Here is a 17,047-nt window from a genome sequence, read left to right as displayed (position 1 = left end):
GAAAATTATACAGGAAGGGCAGATTTTCAGCCACCTGCTGCCGCCCCTCTTTGACATGCAGGGAAGGGAGTGGGGTGCTGGAAATCGTCCTCTCCTGTTTTTAATTTTCCAAAAGAGGAAACAAAGAAGGGCCAAGTGAGGATGTTTCCTCTGAGACTCATTCATTTGCTCTTAGAGCTACCTCGCTGATGCAGGAGGTGGCGAATATGCATGAATTTTTTTATCTATGATTATTCTATTATACGAAGGGTATTTGATTACCAGTAATTGAAGTCATTTCCTTACTAGGGGCAATCATAGCTGAGTGGTTAGCATTCCTACTACTATGCAAAAGGTCCGGAATCAAATCCTTGCTGTTGGAGGGCATTATGAGTTCTATGAAAAGTGTGCGTTCATATGCGCTATACATGTATTTGTGTTCATATACCTCCATGTATGACACTAAATTCTGTAAAATGCTAACTACTGGTAATGTGAGCCTGATGGGATTTGACCAGTCTAGACTCCATTGCTCATGGATGCAAGACAAAGGGTATTCAATTACTATTAATCAAATAGTCATTCCCTATTAGGGGCAGTCATATCCATGCAGTCAGCCTTCCCAGCTACCATGCAAAAGTTTCGAGTTTGAATCCTTGCTGTTGGAGGGCAGTATGTGTTCTATGAAAAGTGTACATTCATATGTGCTATATTTGTCTTTCTGTACCACCACATATGATGGTATGTTCTATGAAATTGCTGACTACTGGTAATGTGATCCAGATGTGATTTGACTGGTTTAGACCCCGTTGCTCATGGATGTGAGACAAAGGGTATTTGATTACTGGTAATCAAATATTCATTTCCCTATCATTGTCAAGTGGTCAGTTAGCATTCTCAGATACCATGCAAAAGGTGCTATCCTTTGCACACCTTTAACTGTCCTGGATGTTCAGGCCCGGATCACTTAAATTATTTGTCACTCCATCCTTCCACCTTCAATTTGGTCTCACACTTTTTCATGTTCCCTCCATTTCTGACAGGTATATCATCATTGTCAACCTTTCCTTACTCATTCTCTCCATATGTCCAAACCATTTCAACATACCCTCTTCTGCTCTCTTACACACATACTTCTTATTACCACACATCTCTCTTACCCTTTCATTATGTATTCAATCAAACCACCTCACACCACATATTGTCCTCAAACATTTCATTCCCAACACATCCACCCTCCTCAACACAACCCTGTCTATAGCCCATGCCTTGCAACTGTATAATGTTGTTGGAATTACTATTCTTCAAACATATCCATTTTTTGCTCTTCAAGATGATGTTCTCTCTTTCCACACATTCTTCATTGCTCCCAAAACCTTCACCTTCCTCCCCCACCCTATGACTTACTTCCACTTCCATAGTTCCATTCACTGCTAAGTCCACTCCCAGATATCTAAAACACTTCACTTCCTCCAATTTTTGTCTGTTCAAACTTACATCCTAGCTAAAATTTGTCCCTCAACCCTGCTGAACCTACTAATCTTGCTTCTGAATGCAGAATAAGTGAAGAGGAATGGGGTTACAGGAAAGGTAGGGGATTTGTGGATCAGATTTTTGTAGTAAAGATGACCGTGAAAAAGTGTTCAGAAAAGGTAAGAAGTTTTATGCAGATTTTATGGATCTGGAGACATTATGTGACAGAGTCAGATGGAATGCTTTGTGGGATGTGTTAAGGATATATGGTATGAGGGAAAACTGTTGGATGGTGTAAAAGCCTTCTATAGATGAGCAAATGCATGTATAAGAGTGGATGGAGAGCTGAGCAAAAGTTTTGGGATACATATAGGTGTGGCTAATGGCAAGCCTGTTTGCAGATGATACTCTGTTGTTTGCAGAGAATGAAGAGGAGTTTCAGAAGGTTGTAAATGTGTTTTATGATGTATGTAAGAAGAAGAGATTGAAGGTAAATGCATGTAAAATTAAGGTAATGGTGTTTGAAAGGAAACGGAGAAAAAGACGAGAACAAATGGGAACATCGGTGAAGGGGGCAAGTGGTAAGGTAATGCACGTGGTGATGAATGTGTATGATGACAAAGTGGCAGATATAGAGTGTTTTGGTAGAGTTGGTGTGCGAAGTGAGAGGGTCAGGGAGAATGGTTTGGTTAAGAGAGAGGAGATAGTGAAAGCTTTGCGGGAGATATAATCCAGCAAGGCTGCGAGTTTATACAGTATTGCAGTGAAATTTATTAATAAAAAAGGGGGTGACTGTGTTGTTGATTGGCTGGTGAGGATATTCATTGTATGTATGGATCATGGTGAAGTGCCTGGGGATTGGCAGAATGCATGAATAGTGCCTTTGTACAAAGGCAAAGGGGATAAAGGTGAGTGTTCAAACTACAGAGGCATAAGTTTGTTGAGTATTCCTGGGAAATTATATGGGAGGGTAATGATTGAGAGGATGAAGGCATGTACAGAGCATCAGACTGGGCAAGAGCAGTGTGGTTTCAGAAGTGGTAGAGGATGTGTGGATCAGGTGTTTGCTTTGAAGAATGTATGTGAGAAATACTTAGAAAAACAGATGGATTTGTATGCAGCATTTATGGATCTGGAGAATGCATATGATAGAGTTGATAGAGATGCTCTGTGGAAGGTATTAACAGTATATGGTGTGGGAGGTAAGTTGCTAGAAGCAGTGAAAAGTTTTTATTGAGGATGTAAGGCATGTGTATGAGTAGGAAGAGTGTTTAGTGATTGGTTCCCAGTGAATGTCGGTTTGTGGCAGGGGTGCATCATTTCTCCATGGTTGTTTAATTCATTTATGGATGGGATTGTTAGGGAGGTAAATGCATGAGTTTTGGAGAGAGGGGCAAGTATGCAGTCTGTTGTGGATGAGAGGGCTTGGGAAGTGAGTCAGTTGTTGTTCGCTGATGATACAGTGCTGTTGGCTGATTAGGGCGAAAAACTGCAGAAGTTGGTGACTGAGTTTGGTAGAGTGTGAAAGAAGAGAGCTGAGAGTGAATGTGAATAAGAGAAAGGTTATTAGATTCAGCAGGGTTGAGGGACAAGTAAATTGGGAGGTAAATTTGAATGGAGAAAAACTGGAGGTAGTGAAGTGTTTTAGATATCTGGGAGTGGATTTAGAAGCAGATGGAACCATGGAAGTGGAAGTGAGTCACAGGGTGGGGGAGGGGGCGAAGGTCTTAAGAGCGTTGAAGAATGTGTGGAAGGCGAGAATGTTATCTCGGAGAGCAAAAATGAATATGTTTGAAGGAATAGTGGTTCCAACAATGTTGTGTGGTTGCAAGGCGTGGGCTATAGATAGGGTTGTGCGGAGGAGGGTGTTTGTGCTGGAAATGAGATGTTTCAGGACAATATGTGGTGTGAGGTGGTTTGATCAAGTAAGTAATGAAAGGGTAAGAGAGATATGTGGTAATAAAAAGAGTGTGGTTGAGAGAGCACAAGAGCGTGTATTGAAATGGTTTGGTCACAATGAGAGAATGAGTGAGGAAAGATTGACAAAGAGGATATATGAGTCAGAGGTGGAGGGAACGAGGAGAAGTGGGAGATCAAATTGGAGGTGGAAGGATGGGGTAAAAAAGATTTTAAGCGATTGGGGTCTGAACATACAGGAGGGTGAAAGGCGTGCAAGGAATAGAGTGAATTGGAACGATGTGGTATACCGGGGTTGACATGCTGTCAGTGGATTGAAGCAGGGCATGTGAGCGTCTAAGGTAAACCACGGAAAGTATTGTAGGGCCTGGATGTGGAAAGGGAGCTGTGGTTTCGGTGCATTACACATGACAACTAGACTGAGTGTGAACGAGTGTGGCCTTTTGTCTTTTCCTACTGCTGCCTCATGGGGGAGGGGGGGATGCTATTTCATGTGTGGCGGGGTGGCGACGGGAATGGATAAAGGCAGCAAGTATGAATATTTACATGTGTATATATGTATGTGTATGTATATATATGTATACGTTGAAATGTATAGGTATGTATATGTGTGTGTGTAGGCGTGTATGTCTATACATGTGTATGTGGGTGGGTAGGGCCATTCTTTTGTCTGTTTCCTTGCGCTTCCTCACTAATGCAGGAGACAGCGACAAGGTGTGTGAACTGGGCCCTGCCAGCATAACGTTACACTGCAAATGAACTGACACTTTTGTGAGGCTGTATCATTGAAATTTCAGTCTCGTCAAAGAGCATCTCACTCCAAAGGAATCTTCATTTCCTGACTGCTGGAAAAATGCAACCTTGAGCTGAGGGAACCTTTAGAAGGGGGTTCTGAGTAATGCCAGAACTCTCTCATGAAAACTGATCCTGGGGTAATTACTAATTGATAAAAAATTCCAATCTTGTAGAGATTATAGGAAAAGATTAAGAATGCCAAGCCTGGTCATGGATAGGGAGCTGCTGTTTTGGTGCTTTACACATGAAAGCTACAGGATGTATATGAACAAATGCATTCTTTCTACATCTGTCCCTAATAAATTTAAGAGCAATACCATCCACTCTGGCTGACTTGCCACATTTCTTACATAAGGCTTTCACCACTTCTCTTCACCAAACCACTCTCCATGACTCTCACTTCACACCAAAACTACTAAACACGTATTCTGCCAGTGTTTAGGCACTTCAACATGATCCATTATAGATTGAAAATCATAACTAACCATTCAACAAGTCATCACCCCCTCCAAGAGAGTGACCTGCAATACCATCCACTTCATCTGCCCTGGCTTAATTCATCCTATGTATGGTTTTCACCATCTTTTCTTTTCACCAAACCACTTGCCATGACTACCCACTTCACATACCACCCCGACCCAAACATCCTACATGTGCCACCATCAAACACATGCAGCAATCTTTTAAAGTACCTAGTACATCTCTTCATTTCATCACTGCTTGTTACCATTTCTTCATTTGCTCCCTTTGCTGTTTTTATTTCTTCTCTTGTTTTTCTTCCTATAAACCTCCTTGCAAAACCTCACATTCTCCCTGAAGTTTGCTGACACTCACTCATGTCCATTGGTCAGGTCCAAAGTTCACAAAATATTGTGATGCTGTATGCACAACTATGTGCAGAAGGTGCGAGTGCTACCTTGCTAACATGGGAAACGGCAAACTAAGTGTGAAAAAATAAATGTATGAATAGAGGTGTTAAAGGACTCTGCAAACTTGGGCTTCAAGAGTCTTTAGAAAGAGGTCCTGTGTAACACCATGAGTCTTTTACAGAAACTGGTCCTCAGGAAATCACAAATAAAATAAAAAATGAAATTAATAAAGGTCCATGTATTTACCTTACCTTAACTTCCAGCCTCAACAGTACCTTCTATCCTTAAGAGTACTTTTACAGCATTCAGGAAGCTGGCCACATCTAAAGGTCATAAAGTGTTGTGATACTATGTGTGTGCCTCAGTACAAAAACTGTAAGACACTTTTGAAGTAAATGCTCAGTGCCTTCTCTATACAAGTTGGATCATGGGCATGAAGGGTTTTGAGATATGCTGAAAGGTGTTGTAGTGACGGGTGATGTCCAGAGAATAGATGGCAAAGTGTGACTCGTGTTTATCTTGGGTGTCTGCCTCTGATGGGTGCATGTCTGATGGAGTTGAGTTTGAGTTGTGTGTGTGTGTTTAACTGATAATTTCAGCGTGTATGTATATGGGAGTTATAATTTTCAGGATGGGGATCTATGATTGGAGGTAGCTGAATCGTGAGAACTGTGGTAACTTTTGTATTTCTATTTGAGGGTTGGTGGTTAGTTTTGGAGTCGTTTAGGTGGGAGGATTTTTGTGCTATTGTACATTCTTCAACGCCCCCAGAACCTTCACCCCCTCCCCCACCCTGTGACTCACTTCCATTTCCATGGTTCCATCTGCTGCTAAATCCAATCCAAGATATCTGGAACACTTCACTTCCTCCAGTTTTTCTCCATTCAAACTTACCTCTCAATTTACTTGTCCTTCAACCCCACTGAAACTGATAACCTTGCTCTTATTCACATTTACTCTCAGCTCTCTTCTTTCACACACTTTACCAAACTCAGTCACCAGCTTCTGCAGTGTCTCACCTGAATCAGCTGTATCATCAGAGAACAACAACTGACTCACTTCCTAAGCCCTCTCATCCACAACAGATTGCATACTTGCCCCTCTCTCCAAAACTCTTGCATCTACCTCCCTAACAACCCCATCCATAAACAAATTAAACAACCATGGAGAAATCACGCACCCCTGCAGTAAACCAACATTCACTGGGGACCAGTCACTTTCCTCTCTTCCTACTTGTACACATGCATTACATCCTTGATAAAAACTTTTCACTGCTTCTAGCAACTTACCTCCCACCCCATATACTCTTAATACCTTCCACAGAACATCTCTATCAACTCTATCATATGTATTCTCCAGATCTATAAATGCTACATACAAATCCATCTGTTTTTCTGAGTATTTCTCACATACATTCTTCAAAGCATACAGCTGATCCACACATCCTCCACCACTTCTGAAACCACACTGCTCTTCCCCCAATCTGATGCTCTGTACATGCCTTCACCCTCTCAATCAATACCCTCCCATATAATTTCCCAGGAATACTCAACAAACTTATTACCTTTGTAATTTGAGCACTCATCTTTATCCCCTTTGCCCTTATACAATGGCACTATGCATGCATTCTACCAATCCTCAGGCGCTTCACCATGAGTCATACATACATTGAAAATTCTCACCAACCAGTCAACAACACAATCACCCCCTTTTTTTGATAAATTCCACTGCAATACCATCCAAACCCGCCGCCTTGCCGACTTTCATCTTCCGCAAAGCTTTCACTACTTCTCTGTTCACCAAACCATTCTCCCTGACCCTCTCACTTCACACACCACCTCGACCAAAACACCCTATATCTGCCACTCTTATCATCAAACGCATTCAACAAACCTTCAAAATATTCACTTCATCTCCTCACTTCACCACTACTTGTTATTACCTCCCAATTAGCCCACTTCACTGATGTTCCTATTTGTTCTAAATAATTTCTGTAACACTCCTAAGATCTTTTTCTAAAAACAAAGAGTTCTGGAATTATCCAGGACCTCTTCTCAAAGGCTCCTCCAGCCAAGGATGCACTACTGCCAGGTGAGGGAAATGTGGATTCTTCTGTAGCAAGAAGTTCTTTGACAAGACTGTACTCCCAAAGACACAGCCTTGCCAAAGGTGACTTTTCACTCATGGTGTAACATCGTGCAGGCAGAGTCCAATAACACCTATATACATATGATTCCTAGGAAAAAGGCCAAAGACAAAACCCTTCCAACAAAATAAGGTTTATGTGAGAATATACTGTCGTGATACTTTATATTTGAAATGTCTTACCCATAAAAACAGATCTGTTGAATGTTATGAAACACTCACCATCATCATGTGTTACATGAGGGGCATCTCGAAGAGAATCTAATGAACCACATCGCGGCATTCCAACCTCTGGACCATTAGAAATCTGTAGAGAATTGCATTTGTATCAAACTGATAAACATAAGTGGTCTAGTCTAGTTTATGAAGGACCTGAGTACTTATTACAATGGTTATCAGTGAAACAGCCTAATATTTTCTGGAGTACTTGAAAATCTATAAAAAGAAAACAGAAACTGGCCACCAGTGACAAAACTTCACTGCAACTCATCAGTGCCTTTAATATCGCTGACATTGTATTTGATAATGTATCAGTTTTGGCAAAGACAGTAAATAGAGCCACATGTATACAAATAAACAAAAGCATTGATACCTCTCATAATGTAATAAACATGCATTTCCAGCAACACATTTTGTAATACCTCATATATCTTTTTTTCATACTTGATCAGCATTTCCTGCAGAAGAAAGGTCATGTCCGCTCACATCCATTCTCTAGCTGTCATGTGTAATGCACTGAAACCTTTCCATGGTTTACTCTGGACACTTCACATGCCTTGGTTCAGTCCACTGCCAGCACATCGACCCCAGTATACCACGTCATTCCATTTCTCCCTATCCCATGCATACCTTTATATATTCATCAGTTATTTTCATCAACTCCATTCCTAGTAACTTGATATTCTCAACTTGAGGCATATGTGCCAAAAGGAATATTGGTTCCCATACTAATAATGATTCAATCACATCCTGATACAAATGATTCCTCTAGTATAATCTAAGTACCTCTAACACTAAATAGCTTACCCACTGCAATGCATACATTCTGCAATCTACCTTTCTGGTATCTACCACTGGATAACAGTTTATTTTCTTCCAAACTATCATCTACCATGTATCATCAATAACCATACAATATTATCAGACTCGTCCATACTTCTTTCATGTGATTTATTCACACCACACATGCCTTCTTGTAATCATGATTTACTAAAGTCCAATCTCCTCATTCCAGTTGTATTACAAAATTATCCTTTTCTACAGCTCTTATTTCAAAGATTTTTTTACCTCTACCTTCTTGCCCCAGAATGTTCCCTAGGGGTTTCACAGAGCTCAGGAAGCTGGCTACATCCAATGGTCTGGATTACAGGTCTCAAGAGATGAGGTACTGTGTGTATGTCTTTGTGAGGTGACCATAGGGACATGAGAAAAAGTATTCAGCATCTTTAATGTGGAAGGTGCATCTTGGACCTGTGGGGTCATGTGATGTGTTATAAATGCTGTTTGAAATGATAAACAGATGAGTAGTGTCCAGAGTGCAGATGAGAAAGTGTAACTCATACCAAAGGGCCCAGTTCAGCATCAGGATTACATTCCTAGAGAACTGTCACTCTATTGATTCATTATATGAGCGATCTAAACAATTTACATTCCTTACCAAAAGGTTTTCTTGCCTAACTCTTGTGTATGTAATTACCAAAAAAAACTTAAATTACCATCAATATACCACATTCTTTATCACATCATGTCTTAAATTTCTGTATGCTGTCTGCATTAACAATTAGTCACTGTATTCCATTCATCCACCATTCTTATACTATAAAAGTACTTCTGTATATCTTTTTTAACAAGTTTCTCACTTAATTTCAAGGTATGTATACTGGTTACTCTATCCCAACATCTCTCAAGGAACTGTTCACTGTCTATGCTATCATCAATCTGTTTTAAAACCTTAAAGGTTGTGATCAGGTCATCCCTCTCTCTTCTCTGCCATGGTAGGAGAATTTAAGGCTTCTAGCCATTCCCTATAACTAACCTCTCTTAATTCGGGTATCATATTTGTTGCCCAGATAAGCATCTTCTGCGTTAGTTCTTTGTGCTTCTTTAAGTGCACAGAACTAACCTGAGAAGCATATTCTAGTTTTGGCCGAATATAGGATGTGAAAAGCTTGCTTAATATTTCTTCATCCATATATTTGATTGCTATCTTATTATTTGCCTGGAGACATTCCGTCTATTTTAACTGTTCTCCTGAAGTAGAACTCTAACAACAGGGTAGGGATGATTAGGTAGGACTCCATACCTTTGGCAGATCAACACATAGATCAAGATGAGTAACGGTTCAAGAACAGATCCCTGCAGCATTCCACTGATAACCTCCATCCATTTCGAGAAGGCTCTTCCAATATGCATCCTTTGCTCTCTCTCAGTACTATAATCTGTCAATCATAGGTGTCTTCCCCTTATTCCAGTACAGTGATCTAGTTTCTTAATCCTCCTCCAATGTAGTACAGTGTCAAATGCTTTCTAGGAGTCTTCATACAAACAATTCACCCATCCTTCCCTTTTGTCTAATAAGAGCTCAATCTCTAATAAAACTCTAAGTGGTTTTTTATTGATGACCTTTTCCTAAATTCATGCTGTCTATCAATTTAAGGAATGTCTCCTCTGTAGAAAGTCTAGCATTTTCTTTCTGGTTATCTTTTCTACTGTCTTATATTTGTCAGGGAGTATAGTGTGTAGTTCAGCACCCCTTCCTGGACTCCTTTTCCAGTCCCTTGGGATTTTGCCTTTCTCTAAGAGGTACCCATGTTCCTACTCCTCAACTGTAAATCCCACAGAATGATTCACCACAATATGTTGGTTTCTGGCAATTGAACTCCATTTCCAATTTCTTACAACAGAAACTACTGAGTTTTGTGCAGTTACCACAATTATATTTCCTCTTTGTCTAGCCTCATCCGCTCTTTTAGCATCCTTATTTAGCTCATAATTACTTAAGCATTACATGATAACTTTTCCAGTTGGTAATCTTTTTTATATATATAACTGTCAGTCATTTCCTGGGTTTGTGCCAGAAATAGATGAAGAAAGGTTGCATTCACTCACATCTATTCTCAAGTTTCATGTGCAATGCATCAAAACCACAGCTTCATATCATTGATCAGGTCGCAAAGACCTATCATGGTTTCCCCTTGCCACTTCATATGTCCTGGTTCAGTCCATTGACAACACATCACCCCTCGTATGACACATTGTTGCAATTCACTCTATCCCATGCACACCTTTCATCTTCTGCATGTTCTGGCCATGACTGCTCAAGACATTTTTCACTCCATCCTTTAACTCATATTTGCCATCAGTGCTATGTCATCAGCAGACAACAACTGTTCACTTTTGAGATTGAAGTCAGGTACCATCTTTGCTGCTTTCCTCTGGACCTTCTCTACTAGCTGTTGTGCTTCCCTTAGAAGCACTGACAAAAATTTTTTTGAGGCATTTTCTAATTTAGGCCTTATGTAAGATATAGAAAGCTTGCTACATATATCTTAATCCATATTGTTGAAAGCTGTATATTTGTCTTCTCAACTATTCTCCTAATGTGGAAATGTGGCATCTCCAATTTTTTGTCTTTTAACTGTATTCTTTGCTTTTCTCCATCTCTTCCTTTGATTCATATGATGAATACCCCCAATGAATTCCACCTTGTGTTTAATTTTCTTAGCTTGCTTAAGTACCTTCCAGCAAGAAGAATCCAAGTTAAACATAACCGTAGCTGATCACCCATACATGTTTTGATTATATCTACCAACTCTTCTCATTCCTATATTTCCAAAATTGCATCTGGGAATTCTATAGCCAACAGTAATCTTTAATAGTCATTTCCTTTGTCTTTATCCTCTTTTCTTTTTCTGGTGTATGATCTTCCAAACCAAAAATGATCTGATTTACATGTTAACCTCCTACTTTACCAGACTTTCCGATTTTGTTGCAATCCACTTGTCAAAAAATTCTTCAGTTATGTGTCAACCTCTGTCTGGCTTTCTCTAAAATCTCTCATTCAGCGAACAAGAATTGCTCCTGTATGCTTTGTACATTTCTAAAATTTTCCTCAACCATACCACAAACATTGTATATTATTCTCTATACAGCTTACCTTCATATCATGTTTACCTGTTTGTATGAACCTAGATCTATGTACCTCTACATCAATCTTTGTGCTCTGTATCTTTTGACAATGTGCCAAAAATGCTCCTTCTGCACCTCTTTGCCCACTACTGTCAACAAATTCTGTATGTGTTTTAGTCCTTTCCTTAAACTGAACAGCTGCACCTCGATGACCACATGTGACAATAAATTTTAAATGTATTTTAGTCCTTTTCTCTAACTGAGCAGCCTCTACAACATCTAAATGTGTGTGTGTGTGTGTGTGTGTGTGTGTGTGTGTGTGTGTGTGTGTGTGTGTGTGTGCACTTTACATTCGTTTTTTTTAAGGATAGTGTTGCTTTGTAGCTAATGGCAAAAAATTAATAAATAATCTGATATAAAAATTACTGCTTGTGATTTTTCTTGATAAAACAATATTACAAAATGATCAAAATCATTTCAGAAGTATCATATGCTATTAAATAACTTGGTAAATGCAACAAAAAGCAAAGGGCATGATGTATATAACATATATGATCTAAAAGGATAATGGCTGCAATTCACTGGCAAAGAAATCCTTAAAGCATTACAGTTGCTCTTACAAGTTGAAAATTATCAAAATATATGAATGCCCTAAACATGGGAGTGCAAAACAGCACCTCTACCTGATCCCTGCTGGTTCTGGCTCTCTTCAAAGTGCCATTATTCACGACCTTCTGAGTATCAAAGGTGGAAGGGGAGACAGAGGTGATGAGCTGTTGAGTCACATTTTCGGCAGAGGATCCTCGGCGAAGGGGGCGAGGGGAGTGGTACAGACGACTTGGTAGGATATGGTGAAGAAGAGAATCTTTATGGCGCCCCAGGTGAGGTGTACTAGGGTGGGAGGTTACTGTGGTGCTTGGAACAGTTAACTGAGATTGTGAGGAGGGGTGAGCACTGTGAGGTGGGGGACGGGGGCTCTCAGGGTAAATGGTTGTTTGGCCAATCTTGCGAGTAGGGGTTAGTTCAGTGGCAGCCCCAGTCAAAGAAGGGAAAAGGGAGGGAGATGAGGAAGAAGAGGTCAAACCAAACAGGAAGCCAGGGCCTTTACTTGGCTTTTTCTTTTTTGTGTTAGAAGGTGATGACTGTTGAGATGCAGTGCAATGTTTTGTGGCACCTTTAGTGGATTCAACTGGGCAAATTTCTTCTACTGGCCTTACGGCTGCATCTTCAGTATCACCTGGATTATTTGTGTGAGATGAGCGAGTTAAACTGCCATAACCTGAGCTGCCAGAGGATGAAGTTGAGCCTAAAGTGCTGTGAGGTGAAATGGCATTATAATCAAGCCAAGGGAGTGAGTTCTGCTGCATCATGCCATGCTTAGCTTCATTAGTAGCATCACATGCCATCCTAATGGAAGGATCATTGACTACCTTAATAACAGGAGGTTGTGGGTTGTTGTTAGGTACCTGGGTAGTGGCATTAGTGGTGGGTGTAAGTGAGGTGTTAGAGAGAGGATGGTGAGAGAGGGCTGCAGAGATGAGAGCAGCCTGGGAGCTAGTGCTGGAGCCTTGGGAAGCCAAAGATCCTCGCTCCCCACCCATACTCTCACTTAAACCTTGCAGACGCCACGAGTAGTCTGAAATTTTGCGAACAACCTCTGAAACAAATGGAGCAAGAAGTATAAAGACTGTGCACAATTCCTTTACAAATAATATATCAATCTAATTTAACAGTGTACTCACAACTTAAAATTTGAAAGTTTATAATACTAAATCTACCTCTACTGTTGCAAGAAACATCCCACAAACATTTTCAAACATTAACTTGTTTGGTCACTTCAGTGGCATGATTTATTTATTATTTGTTCTTTGTTGGAATGTTAAGTGGCATCATAAATGCACACTGAATACATGTTACCCTGTCAGTGAGTAGATTATGTAACAATGTCATGAAACATCAAGAATTATTGATCAACAAAACAAACAAAGTCCCCCCAAATTAGTCTTCTCTCAGAGAAATTGCTACTAATGGAATTTGCACCTTTTTATTCACCTATAGCAAGGTAAACTCCATATCATCCCCTCTATGCATTCTTATTATAAAACTGACATTTTACACCTTCTCCATAAATATATCCCGCTCATCCGCACTCTCACTTTTTCTATCCTTTCATGCCCTCTTAGTCTCTTTTTCCCTTTCACCTTATTCATATATTCTTTCAGTTTCTTCCTCATATTCATTCTTTTCTGTTAAGCAAAACAAAGCTTAACACTTCATCCTTCACCTACACAATTGTCCATTCCTCTCTTTCATACCTAATCTCTCATTCTAGCCCCTCCTCCCATTCAGCATCCCATTCCTATATACTGTAACTTCATTATTTTTTCATTATAATCTATTTCATGTGTAGTGCCAGGAACAACAAAAGAGTGTCCTTATTATTTGGTTTATCCTGACCACTTCATATTCTCTGGTTCAGCCCTTGTATTCCACAGTGCACTGGTGTCCTCTATCCCATCCATACCTTTCACCTTCCTGCATGTTCATATCCTGTTAACTTTTAAGCCTCTTTAATTCCATCCATCAATCTCCTCCTGCTCCTTGCTCTGTCTAGTTCTGACACATATATCTTGGTCAGTCTCTCTCAACTCATTGTCTCCATATGTCCAAACCATTTCAGCATACCCTCTTCAGCTCTCTTAATCATATTCAGCTTACTACCACACCACTCTTGTAATGTCATTCCTTACATGATTGACCCTCCTCTTAGCAAATATTGACCTAAACCATTTCATTTCAAATGAATCCACCCTTTTCTATTCTTTTATATTTAAGGCCTAAGACTTGCCCTGTATACAGTCAGGTCAATCATATCACATAAGAAGTACCCACATTAGTCTTCATGCCCTCCTCAATGCACCTACGATGTTTGCTCCCTCACCAACCTATTCGTTCAGTTCATCTCCCACTGTTGTGTCTACTACTATATTCACTCCAAAGTATCTAAAACACTCAAACTTCCTTAACTTACTTCTATTTAAATTCAATCAAATCAACCTGTCTTTCTCCCCTGCTAAATCTCATAATCTTACTTTTATTTACAGTAACTCCTTCTACACACTTTTCCAATATCAGATACCAGCTTCTGTAAATTCTCACTCATGTCTACCACCAGAGCTGCATCATTTGCAAAGTGCAACTGACTCACCTCCCACTCAAACACTTTGTTGACATGCCCCTCTCCCCCAGGTCCATGCATTTACCTTCCTTACTGTTCCATCCATAAACAAATTAACAACCATGGTGACATTGCATAACCTTGACAAAGACCTACCGGCACCTGGGGCCCCTTACCTTCCTTTCTTAAGTCACACACACCCACCTTACTCTTTCAATAAAAAACTCCTCACTGCTTCTAGCAGCTTTCCTCTCACACCATATATTTGCAGCACATTCCACATACCATGGCTATCACCCATACAAAATATATGCATTTTCCAGATCCATAAATGCCACAAACAAATCACTCTCTCTCTCTTTCAAAGTACTCGCACAAATTCTTTAAGTCAAAGCACATAAGCCACACATCCTTTCTCACTGCTAAAGCCACATTGCTCATCCGCAATCTGGTGCTTTGTGTATGCCACCACCCTCACAATCACCACTGTCCCTTACAACTTACCAGGTAGACTCAACAAATTTATACCTCATTAATTCGATCATTCACTTTTGTTCCCTTTGTCTTCAGATAATGGCACTAAACAGGCACTCTACCATTCTCAGGCTCTTTATCTTCAGCCATGTATAATATGAAAATCCTAATTTTAACTAATCAACAATAGTGTTACCCACTTTCTTGAAAAATTCAACTGTAATCCCATCCCATCCACTCCAACTGCTTAGACATACTTCATCTTGTACAAGACTTTCATAACTTCCCTTTTCACCAAACAATCCACAACTGCAATTCTTTTAGCTAATGCTTTCAACATACCATCTCCTCTTTACCTCTTCTTTGCTTGTTACTACTTCCCCATTTGCTTCAATTTATAGCATAATGTCTTAACACAGCATGCCCATGTTTCACTCTACATCAAGGCAAGTAATGTTATACTTTTCAACAAACATTACCACACCTGGAATTTCACATCTTTATTTTTTACAACCTTGAAGATGCCAGTGATTTGCCTACTTTCCAAAGCCCTCTTTGATCTCAGCATCCACTCCTGAGAACACTCCCTATTTGTCTAAATTACAAGGCCTGTTTCAATCTCTTGCCATTTATGCAAATTTCTTACGATCCCTCTGGATACTGTCATCACCTAGCCTTTTCAGTATTCTCTTCTACTTTCTAATCAAACTCATATCTACCGAATTCCATCAAAAAGTCCTGAATGTTCTCTACTATCTTGATTACAAACACAGTAAAAAGTGAATGCAACAGCACCACTTTATTCTCCTTTCTGTTGCTTCCTGATAAGTTTACTCATAAAATCTAACATGCAGAATCACTACACAGTAACTGGGACAGAAAAGCTCTATCATATGAGTGTTAACCCCAAACACTCATGATGTCCTTCCTTCATCCTATAAGATTTCATAGCCTTTATCTAGAAACATACAATAACTGGGACAGAACAGATTTATCACACTAATGTAAGCCCTAACTACTCATGAATTCCTTCCTTCAATCCTTAATATATCTTGGCCATCTCTGTTTCTAGAAACCCATCACTATCTCCAATAGCTTCCCATACTGCATTGCTATTTAACAAAACCCACAATTTCCATGAAATTTATCAAAAATATTATTCAAATACATTCACATTTACAGGGTAATCACTGATATGGTAAACAATCAACTAATGGGGTCATGAACTCTTCATAAATTCACATCATTTGATTATTCAGACCTTATAAGCAAATTCATTTTACATGTAATTCTTTTAATCACATCTGTAATAAACACTTTGCACTCTGCCTATAAAAAAAGGTCGATATCTCCTGAAGTATCATTCTTTGCCTTTAAACAAAGTCACAATCGCTACATTCACCTAGCTCTTTGACATAGTAAGCAAGGTCCCTTTGATACATTGCAGAAAAATAATTTTGAGCAAAGCAATTTCCCTCCCTCATTACTGTCCCAGTTGTCTGATCCTGCAAAGAAAAATGATCTTCAGAGGAAAACTAAAGCAAGTGATTCCATGAGCACAATGAAAATTTTGTTTTGCCTTCAGTGCATGGTGTTCAAAGTGGTCACTATACCTCATCCATGGTATATTTATATTTACAATAAGTTTAAGTACTAGAATAACTAATTCTCAAACACATTTGTAGAGTACAAAATCATGCTATGTTACAAGGATATCATTTGTTCTATTACACTCCCATGGTGTAGTGGTTAGCATTTGAATCCCGGTTATGGCAGGCAGTCCACAGTCAACCCAGCTGTTCATCCAGCCCTAGGGTTGGTCGATAAGATGGGTACCTGGCTCAGGCTTGGGTATATATATATATTATCCCTGGGGATAGGGGAGAAAGAATACTTCCCACGTATTCCCTGCATGTCGTAGAAGGCAATTAAAAGGGGAGGGAGTGGGGGGCTAGAAATCCTCCCCTCTCGTTTTTAATTTTCCAAAAGAAGGAACAGAGAAGGGGGCCAAGTGAGGATTTCTCTCAAAGGCTCAGTCCTCTGTTCTTGACACTACTTTGCTGATGCGGGAAGTAGCGAATAGCATGAA

General features: G+C 39.8%; 1 protein-coding gene and 1 long non-coding RNA gene across 3 annotated transcripts in view; one reads left to right on the top strand and one right to left on the bottom strand.

Moving 5' to 3' along the window:
• Positions 1–17,047, bottom strand: part of LOC139766698 (uncharacterized) — a 42,368-nt gene that overhangs the window by 6,163 nt on the left and 19,158 nt on the right. The window contains exons 3-4 of one of the 2 annotated variants that reach the window (XM_071695655.1): positions 11,990–12,963; positions 7,401–7,485 (exon numbers count right to left, since the gene is read on the bottom strand). In XM_071695655.1, the coding sequence (XP_071551756.1) occupies positions 7,401–7,485; positions 11,990–12,963 (1,059 nt within the window). The remainder of the gene's footprint in view (positions 1–7,400; positions 7,486–11,989; positions 12,964–17,047) is intronic. The other variant, XM_071695724.1, reaches the window with a different exon arrangement.
• The window catches only part of LOC139766852 (uncharacterized), a 64,627-nt gene that overhangs the window by 33,156 nt on the left and 14,424 nt on the right, over positions 1–17,047 (top strand). The window lies entirely within an intron of this gene.

Source organism: Panulirus ornatus, chromosome 1 (assembly GCF_036320965.1).
Source record: "Panulirus ornatus isolate Po-2019 chromosome 1, ASM3632096v1, whole genome shotgun sequence".
NCBI lineage: Eukaryota > Metazoa > Arthropoda > Malacostraca > Decapoda > Palinuridae > Panulirus > Panulirus ornatus.
This window is presented reverse-complemented; position numbering and strand designations above follow the sequence as displayed.